A 10,618-nucleotide genomic window follows, 5' to 3' on the forward strand; every position below is an offset into this window, starting at 1 on the left:
AACAACAACAATAAATCTTCTATTGTATAATGACACATTGTGCAATAACTAAGACATAGATTATTTAAAGTCTTCTTGGATGTTGTAAGTTATTTTCAGGGCCAAAAAGTAAAACAACAACAACAACAACAACAAAAGACCCAAAAAAAACTGCTCTTGCAATTCAAGTTCTGGTATATATTTTGCAAATGCTGGAATGCTCAACTCTTCCTGAAGAAGGAGCTCTCCTTATTTTGATCAGTTTATTGAACGAAAATTGTCTCTGTTGCTGATATAAATCCAGTCTCCCAAATCTTACGTTCCCCACAATTCTTCAGACATCACCGATAAGAGTTCAATGTTTTCACTTGGACGTATCTGAGAAGTAGTTTGTCCAAGGTTGGGAAACGAGAACTCATCTAAAGAAATTAAATTTCCTTCTATGCTGTTTACATCTAGGTGACAGATCATGAAGGGAGTATAGAGCTTGTGGTAACTAATGGAGATTATGAATCTCAGGTGCACCCTATTAGAGCAGTAACTGTATCTTATTCCATTGGCTTTTATTTTCTCTCTCTCTTTCCCTTCTTTCTTCCTGCCTTCCTTTCCTCTTTCCCTCCTTCCCTGTCACTCTACTATGCTTTTCATACAGAAAACGGTCATATTGAATCAGAGCCCGGTTTATTCCAGTGTGACCTTACTTAACTAGTTACATTCTCAGTGACCCTATTTGGTGATGAATTTCTGGGGAAACAAATCAATCCAAATATTGGAGTATCTCAGAGTGTGTCCATACCCAGTGATAACCCCAAATGAGTAACAGCAACCACAGTGGACAATGGTATAGTAACCAGAGGCTCAGACACTCCTGTCCTTCTTCTTCCTCTCTTCCTCTCCTTCCTTCTCCTAGAATTTCTGGCTGTCCATCGCAGTTAAGAAGCAAAGATTAAATCTGAGTGGAGCAAACGGCAGATCATAGAGAACATTTTTCATTATCCTTCCGACATATCTTGGATTTTACTGTGCTTGGGCCATTTTCTATCTGGCAGAATCTGCATCTCTGTGCGTAAGTACTCTTACATTGCAGCTGGAGAGAGTCATGTCACCTGTGCATGCCATACAGAGGAATATCACTCAATGATTCCTGAGAGCTTATTTACAAAGACTCTAGCTCCCTTATTTCTGAAGTTGGAGAATGCTGATATACGTAACTTTTAAAAAGTCATTTCTGATAGTTTTCCTTTTGGTTTAAGCTTTAGTTGGTCACTGCGGTGCTTACTGGCTCAATAGTGTACCCTTTTCTGTATCACTTCCCTGATCCCTACCAGTGTGATCTGCACTTCCCAGCAAACTACTTTCACTAGAATGTTCTCAGTGTCTGTTCTGGGAGAAACCACACTATGACATTACATTATCTCTCTCAGCCTCAATTTCCTCATCTCTAAAATGGTAACAATATCTACTGTGCACATTTCTTTGAGAATAAATATCAATGAACATAAAACATTTAGTAACTATCTATCAAATGGTAGGCAACCTAGAACATGTTAGCTCTTTTTTTGTTCAGAAAACTTTAAAAATGATTTTAATATTGAAGATAAGAATATATTTGTAACTAACTAGATCAACTAAATTCTTTCTTTACTAGCTTTATTGAAATATAATTAACAAATAAAATTTGTGTATATTTAAGAATGTTTTGATACATATATTCATTGTGAAATAATCACATATTTATTAACTCACATGGTTACCATTTCCTTTTTATTTTTGTGGTGTGAACATTTAAGACAACTTTCTCAGCAAATTTCAGGTCTACAGTAAAGTATTTTATCCACATTAGTGTACACCAGATCTGCAGAACTTATTCATCATATATAACTGATGTTGGCCAAAGAGAATGTGACAGTTCTTTGTCTCCTTTACCCCATCACCCAATGACTATCACAGTCAGTGGCTTTTCTCTTTTTCTGGAATTTTCAGAGCATACCAGAGATACACTCTCAAAAGATGGCATCTGTATTTTATAATGAATAACTTAAGTTTATTCTGCTGTGTCGATATGTATTCAAGAGAAGAAGAAGGAGGCCAATATGTAGTCAGGAGAAGAAGAAGAGGAAGAAGAGGATGAAGAAGAAGAGGAGGAGGAGGAAGAGGAAGAGGAAGAAGGAGAAGGAGAAGGAGGAGGGGGAGAAGGAGGAGAGGAGGAGGAGGAGAGGAAGAAGAAGAAGGAGAAAGAGGAGGAGGAGGAGGGAAATGTTATCTGCAAATACAGGAGGTTATTCCTCTATTGATGAGTAAAATTAAGTGCATGTCTTGCTAATGCTGACATGCACTTAATGTGATTTTTACTTTATTGAGTTAAAGGTAAGTGCCCTTTAACAGAAGGAGAAGGCCACACCTTGTTCTGAGTCTGTCCATTATTAGCTAAATAACATCACACATTAAAATTTTCTCAGCTGGAAAGTAAAGGTAATAAAACATGACTGTCTGTTTTGATAATCAAATTAGGAAGCATATATAGTACACAACATGTGTGTAAATCCCCCATCAGGAATGCTGTAAAATAAATATAAAACCCCACTATGTAAGATGAAGAATGGTTTTGAGTTTATTAAGAAATATATAGGCAAAAATTCCTGTTTCTAGGGAGAAAACCAAAAGTGATCATGAAAAGAAGAAAGATACGAGCCATGAGGAGGACATCGAAAAGGAAAAAGACTGTGAAGATTATTGATCACTTACAAAAACTAACTTTCTTAGAGAAAGATAATGAAGCTCTTGATTTTAGAGTCAAGCTGAGACCATGACTCCAAATTGAAAATACATAAAGCTAGCACATGATCCACAAAGTGTAAAGAAAGAGAGAATCAGGCTGAAGTATTCTGCCCTCACTCAAGCTGATTCATAAGATGTTAAACATGCAGAGAAGTCATAAAAATTAGGGTGAGCATGCTGGTTGTCAGCAAAGTTTGAAAGTTAATTTGTCCTCCAAGTGGAGGACAGAAGGTTGTCAGAGCGCCGTCTTGTGAGGATGATGGTCCTTTTGGGAACTGATCAGCAGCAAGAAGGCTGGCAGCAGCTGGTCACACAGGTGGGCTGGCAGCAGGTGGTCTCACAGCAGGCTGGGCGGCAACAGGGCTGGCAGCAACTGGATCCACAGCTCTGGTTTAGGCAGCCAGGCAGGCAGACACACGTGGGGTGGTAGCAGGTCCTCGTGCAGTACACAGGTGCACAGGAGCTGGTCTGACCACAGCTGGACCCACAGCTGGTCTGGCCACAGCAGCTGGACCTACAACAGGTGGGCTGGCAGCAGGGTGTGCTGCAGCAGGAAGGCTGGCAGCAGGTGGTCACACAGGTGGGCTGGCAGCAGCTGGACACACAGCAGGAGGGCTGGCAGCAGCTGGACACACAGCAGGAGGGCTGGCAGCAGGGTGTGCTGCAGCAGCTGGTCACACAGGTGGGCTTCCAGCAGGTGGTCCTGCAGCAGGTGGTCCGGCAGCACGTAGGCTGGCAGCAAGGGGAGCAGCAGTGGGTCATGATGTCAGAAGTGGACGGTGGGCTCCTGTTCAGAGGTGAGTTTCCCAGAATCTGGTGACTCCTTCCAATCTGGGCCTTTTATACATGTGGCCTCCAAAGTTTCCACCAATCAGCAGGACTTTTCCTTGTTGCTGTTTACATTGTTTTCCACAGTCCGATTGGGATTGTCAAAGGGGAAGTTGTTTTTGAAATCTTATGAATCTTTTGAAAGTAAGGGTTTAATCTGTTTCTTAATTGTGAATTACTCACAGAAACTTTTGTTTCAGATAAAAGGAAGCCCGTGTCATCATTAGCATGGTTCCTGCTCTGACCATCTTCTGGTCATGTGATAGTTCCTGGTGACTGGGAAGGCTCAAGTTCTCTCTAGCAACCTCCTTCTTTGGCTGTATGTAGATTGGGAAGTGTCTGCGGGGAAAAGTGTGACGCTCATATATTTATAGTGACCAAAGGAACCCATGTCTGTGCCCAAAACTGCTCAGCTACCAAAATCTGATTCAAGGCTAACAGGTATCTCTCTGTAAAACACACACCACCTGTGTCTTTCAGTTCCATCAAAATCACTTGGGAAGAGGGTGTTTGGCACAGTGTGTTCTATGTGGCAGAGCAGAATCGAAGTAGATGGGTACAAAGAGAAGTCCACTGGGATTTAGACAGCATCAAGCAATCTTTGCCCTGGGGTGACCATTCATCCTGATTTGTCTGGGAGTGAGGGGCTTACCAGGAATAGAATGTAGGACTTTCTGTGACATAACTGCTTTAGATTGAGGCCAACCAGCATGAGCTGTGTCTCAGCTCTGATCCTGGTTACCAGCACAGTCCGTGCCATTTCTTCTGTATTTCTTTTAATGAAGGAATTAGTTGAGTTGAGATGACACCTGATTCATCTTGGAATTGTAACATAGTTAAACATTATTTAGGTACAGAATTCATTTAGGAAGAATGTAAATTATGAATTTTCAACTTGAGCTAACTTTGTAAATACATCTGTGATCCCGTTACCAGGTTAGGAAACAGAAATTAATCCCATTCCCTTTAGATTATATTCTCTTACTCATTACCCAAAACAGATAATCCCTCTATCAAGTTCTAACACTGTAGTTCAATCTGCCTTTTTCTTTTTTACTTCTGTGTGAACTAAAATGATAATATTTTCTTCTCTATTTTTTTTGCACAGTCAAAAGTAATAATTATTGCCTAGTCATTTTACACTCTTCATGTCAGCAGATCAGAAGGCAAAGAACAGAGTTCCTATTTGGTGAGGAGTAATTATCCTGAAGTCGGAGAATGTAGGAGAATCTATCTGTAGCTCAGAGATTTACTGAATATATGAATTTACAGCACTGCCATGATAAACTACTACAAACCAAGTGGCTTAAATTTATTTTCTCATAGTTCTGAAGGCCAGCAGTCTGAATTTCAGGTGTGGACAAGGTTGTTTTTGCCTGAAGAGTGTAAGGAATGTATCTGCTCCTGGTCTCCTCCTTGATTTGTAGATGTGTGTCTTCTCCATGAGTCTCATGTTAGCTTCCTTCTAGAAGCACACTGCCTCTGAACTTCCCCATTCTACACGGCATCAGTCATATTGAATCAGACCCCTAACTGATTCCAATATGACCTGATCTTTACTAATTACGTTTTCAATGACTCTATTTGAGTATGAATTTGTGGAGACACAAGTCAGCCCATAACACTGAAGAATCTCATAGTGTATCCGTGCCTGCTGATAATCACCGATGAGTGAAAAGAGCAATCACAGCAGAGAATGATACAGTCACTAGCAGCTCAGACCTTTCAGAGAGGAAGCTCTGGTTTACTCCTTCAGGAAAGTATGTAGAGCAACAAAAGTGCTGGACAGTGGTGAATGAAGTATCGAACTTGTGGTAATTTGTGGAGATGATGAGTCTCAGGTGCACCTTATTACAGTAGCAGCACCTGTTGCTTGTTTCATTGGCCTTCATTTTATATATCTCCCCCTCCTTTCTTTCCATTCCTTCTTAGTTTCTCCTCCCTCCCTCCCTCCCTCCCTCCCTCCCTCCCTCCCTTCCTTCCTTCCTCCCTTCCTTCCTTCCTTCCCTCCCTCCCTCCCTTCCTTCCTTCCTTCTCTACCTCCCACCCTCTCTTCCTCCCATCCTTCCATCCATTCCTCCTTCCCCCCCTCCTTCTTTCTTCTTTTTCTTTTGCTTCTTCTTCTTCTTCTTCCTTCCTCCTCCTCCTTCTCCTCCTCCTCCTCCTCCTCCTCCTCCTTCTTCTTCTTCTTCTTCTTCTTCTTCTCCTTCCTTCCTTCCTTCCTCCCTCCCTCCCTCCCTCCCCCCCCTCCCTTTGACCCTCCTTCCCTCCTTCTTTCCTTCCTTCCTCCCTCCCTCCCTTCTTTCTGTCTTTCTTCTTCCTCTCATCTTCTGTTCTTCCTCTTTCTCCTCTTCCTCTCCTCGTCTTCCTTCTTCTAGAGTTTGTGGTTGCTTACCGCATTTAAGAAGCAAAGGTTGGGTCTGTGTGGAGCAAATGGTAGAGTGTAGCTAAGATTTCATTATTCCACCCTGTATCTTGGATCTTAGTGTACTCAGACCAATATACATTCGCCAGAATCTGCATCTCTGTGCCTAAGGGCTCTTGTATTGCAACTGAAGAAAGTCAAGTCACCTGTGCATGTCACACAGAGAAATCATTCAACCAATGGTTCTGGAGAGTTGATTTATGAAGACTCTAGCTTTGTCCCTCCTGAAGCAGGTCATTCTAACTTGTTTTTTTTTCATCATTTCTGACAATTTTTTTTTGTTTTAAGCTTAATTGGTCACTGTGATACTAATTTCTTAGTGTACCCTTTTCTTTATCACTTCTCCAGCATCTACTGTTGTGATTCGTACTTTTCAATAAACTACTTTCACTGGAATATTTTCCTCAGAGTTTGTTATGGGAAAACCAAACTCTGATACTACACTTCTTCTCTCAGAATCAGTTGTCTCATCTCTACAATGGGAACATTAACACCTAATTTGAAGGTTTCTTCAAGAATTAATGATAATATCCATAAGGCATTTAGTTAATGCCCATGAAATGGTAGGCAGCCTAGGACATATTAGTTGTTTCTATGTCCATAGAAAATATTCTGTTTTATTCTACAGGATGTTCATAGAACATTCTAATTTTAATGTTGAAGATAAGAAACCATGAATCATAATTAACTAGATTAACTAACTTCATTTTTACTAGCTTTATTGAGACACAATTGACCAATAAAGATGAAAATTGTGTGTGTCTAAAGTGTATGAAGGAAGGCAGGGAGGAAGGAGAAACTAAGAAGGAATGGAAAGAAAGGAGGGGGAGATATATAAAATGAAGGCCAATGGAACAAGCAACAGGATATATATATTTATTGTGAAATCATAATATATTCCCTAACTCACATAGTTACAATTTCCTTTTCACTTTTATGGTGTGAATACCTCAGATCTACCTTCTTAGCAAATTTTGGGTATACATTAAAACATTTTTGTTAACCATAGTCACTTTGTTGTACACTAGATCTGCAGAAGTTACTCATCTTGCACAACTGATGTTGGTCAGAACAATGTGATAGTTCTTCATCTTCTTTACCCCATCACATAATAACTATCACAGTCAGTATCACAGTCATTGACTTTCGTCTCTTAGCTGAGTCTTCAGAGCATTCTAGATACACCGCCTCAGAAGTTGGCATCTGTCTTGGAAACCTACCTTGTTAGCTCTTCAGAAGTATTTTTACCCGTCCCACGCCGGCAGGAGGTCCCAAGATGGTGGCCCAGGTCCCTAACAGTTCTAATTCTCTCAGGGCCAGTATCAATCAATCATTCCATGACTGAATACTTCAGTTGCGTCATCAGTTCAGGAACAAAAGTACCAGTCTTCCATCTATCGTGTCTTCCACAAATGAGAAAGTTCTTCCACTTTTCCTCCTTCTTAAATTCTACTGATATCCCTGAAAATCAGAAGAATTGGTTTCTTCAGATGCTTCCTATTTGCCTCACAAAACACAGAAGGTCGTTTTCTACCTTTAGTCGGCACAGAGATTATGGTTTGTGCAAAGCCATACATGCCCACTGGATAGTCCCTCAATCCCCAAATGTGTTTTACATAATTTTCCTAATAACAATTTGATGTGAGGGACAATTTCACTTAATGTGGCTTAATGTATTGTCCACATTTTAGAGGAAATAACTTAATTTCATTTTGCTTTGTCAACAGGTATTCAGGAGAAGGAAGCCATATAAGAATTTATTTACATGATATAAATCCTCAGATCAGACTCTCTTTCATGGGGGCACAATGCATTCTCACAAATGTTTGATCCAGATTAATTGAATAAATACATGGTCAGAGGTAGAGAGGAAAGAGATCCACATTCAGGGGAGCTATTAAATGCAATCCCGGTTTTCATACCATGTAGCTATTACTCAGTGAGGTGTGGAAAACTAATTTGGGAAGACCTTTGTGAACAGAAATGTTATCTGCAAATGTGAGAGATTATACCACCCATGTTCACTAAACTCAGTGCATGTCTTGCTCTTACTGAATCCCAGTATCATTTCTACTGAACTGAGAGTTAAATAGGAGGGTTCTTGGGTAGAAAGAGAAGATCTCACCTTGGACCCGAGTCTGTCCTTTATTAGCTACATCAAATCACACAATAAATTGTTCTCAGCTGAAAAATTGAGGCAATTACACATGAGCATCTGTTTTCAGAATCAAATTGGATGTTACATATAGCATGTGACATGTGTGTAGATCATTTATCAGGAATTCTGTAGAATAAAACAAAACACCATATGAGATGGAGGATGGTTCATAATTTATTTAGTAACACATAGGTAAGAATCTGTGCTACAAGGGACATAGTCCAGAGTTGTCATAAATAGGAGAAAGAAGGGCAAAAACCATGAGGAGAAAATTGAAAATGAAAATACAATTGCAAAGATTCAGTTGATCAAAAGGATCAATTACAGAAACGCAAATTTCTGAGAAGCAGAGAATGAAGCTCTTGAAGTTAGACTCAAAGCTGAGACCAGGACTCCAAACTGAGGACACAGGAAGCTGGCACATGATCCACAAAGTGTCAGGAGAAAGAGAATCAGGACGAAGTACTCTGCCCTCCCTCAAGCTGAATCACAAGATTTTAAACATGCAAAAAAAAAAAAAAAAAAGTTAAAAAAAGATATTGGTGAGAGCATTCTGTGTTGGAAAGTAAATTTGTCCCCTGAAAGATAAGTAAGTTGAGGTTGGGCACGGTGGCTCACGCCTATAATCCCAATATTTTGGGGGGTTGAGGTGGGTGGATCACTTGAGGTCAGGCATTTGAGACCAGCCTGATCAACATGGTGAAACTCCATGTCTACTAAAAATAAAAAATTAGTCAGGCGTGGTGGAATAGGCCTGTAATCCCAGCTAGTTGGGAGGCTGAGGCAGGAGAGTTGGTTGATCCTGGGAGGCAAAGGTTACAGTGAGCTAAAATCATGCTACTGTACTCCAGCCTGGGTGATAGAGTGAGAATCTGTCTCAAAAAAAAAGTGAGAATGTCGTTGTGTTAGGATGATGGTCCTTGTCAGGGCTGATCAGCAGCAGCAGGGCTGGCAGCAGCTGGACACACAGGTGGGCTGGCAGCAGGTGGTCTCACAGCAGGCTGGGCGGCAGCAGGGCTGGCAGCAGCTGGATCCACAGCTCTGGTTTAGGCAGCCAGGCAGGCAGACACACGTGGGGTGGTAGCAGGTCCTCGTGCAGTACACAGGTGCACAGGAGCTGGTCTGACCACAGCTGGAGCCACAGCTGGTTTGGCCACAGCAGCTGGACCCACAGCAGGTGGGCTGGCAGCAGGATGTGCTGCAGCAGGAAGGCTGGCAGCAGCTGGTCACACAGGTGGGCTGGCAGCAGGTGGTCCTGCAGCAGGTGTTTTGACAGCAAGTTGGGCGGCAGCAAGGCTGGCAGCAGCTGGACACACAGCAGGAGGGCTGGCAGCAGGGTGTGCTGCAGCAGCTGGTCACACAGGTGGGCTTCCAGCAGGTGGTCCTGCAGCAGGTGGTCCGGCAGCACGTAGGCTGGCAGCAAGGGGAGCAGCAGTGGGTCATGATGTCAGAAGTGGACGGTGGGCTCCTGTTCAGAGGTGAGTTTCCCAGAATCTGGTGACTCCTTCCAATCTGGGCCTTTTATACATGTGGCCTCCAAAGTTTCCACCAATCAGCAGGACTTTTCCTTGTTGCTGTTTACATTGTTTTCCACAGTCCGATTGGGATTGTCAAAGGGGAAGTTGTTTTTGAAATCTTATGAATCTTTTGAAAGTAAGGGTTTAATCTGTTTCTTAATTGTGAATTACTCACAGAAACTTTTGTTTCAGATAAAAGGAAGCCCGTGTCATCATTAGCATGGTTCCTGCTCTGATTATCTTCTGGTCATGTGATAGTTCCTGGTGACTGGGAAGGCTCAAGTTCTCTCTAGTAACCTCCTTCTTTGGCTGTATGTAGATTGGGAAGTGTCTGCGGGGAAAAGTGTGACGCTCATATATTTATAGTGACCAAAGGAACCCATGTCTGTGCCCAAAACTGCTCAGTCACCAAAGTCTGATTCAAGACTAACAGGTATCTCTCTGTAAAACACACACCACCTGTGTCTCTCAGTTCCATCAAAATCACCTGGGAAGAGGGTGTTTGGCACAGTGTGTTCTATGTGGCAGAGCAGAATTGAAGTAGTTGAGTACAAAGAGAAGTCCACTGGGATTTAGATAGCATCAAGCTATCTAATGCCCTGGGGTGACCATTCATCCTGATTTGTCTGGGAGTGAGGGGCTTACCAGGAATAGAATGTAGGACTTTCTGTGACATAACTGCTTTAGATTGAGGCCAACCAGCATGAGCTGTGTCTCAGCTCTGATCCTGGTTACCAGCACAGTCCGTGCCATTTCTTCTGTATTTCTTTTAATGAAGGAATTAGTTGAGTTGAGATGACACCTGATTCATCTTGGAGTTGTAACATAGTTAAACATTATTTAGGTACAGAATTCATTTAGGAAGAATGTAAATTATGAATTTTCAACTTGAGCTAACTTTGTAAATACATCTGTGATCCCGTTACCAGGTTA

The 10,618-nt window shown here is 41.8% G+C and overlaps 1 protein-coding gene across 1 annotated transcript; it reads right to left on the bottom strand.

Moving 5' to 3' along the window:
* Positions 1-8,319: 8,319 nt before the first annotated feature.
* On the bottom strand, positions 8,320-9,664 carry LOC100396655 (uncharacterized). Its single transcript, XM_008997562.4, has one exon. It carries the CDS (start codon positions 9,609-9,611, stop codon positions 9,102-9,104), a length of 510 nt encoding a protein of 169 aa, XP_008995810.1. The 5' UTR covers positions 9,612-9,664; the 3' UTR covers positions 8,320-9,101.
* Positions 9,665-10,618: the final 954 nt, after the last annotated feature.

This window comes from Callithrix jacchus, chromosome 5, assembly GCF_049354715.1.
Source record: "Callithrix jacchus isolate 240 chromosome 5, calJac240_pri, whole genome shotgun sequence".
In the NCBI taxonomy this organism is placed as follows: domain Eukaryota; kingdom Metazoa; phylum Chordata; class Mammalia; order Primates; family Cebidae; genus Callithrix; species Callithrix jacchus.

Excerpts from the sequence above, each read along its gene's own strand:
- LOC100396655 (XM_008997562.4), bottom strand. The coding sequence starts at position 9,611 with ATGACCCACTGCTGCTCCCCTTGCTGCCAGCCTACGTGCTGCCGGACC.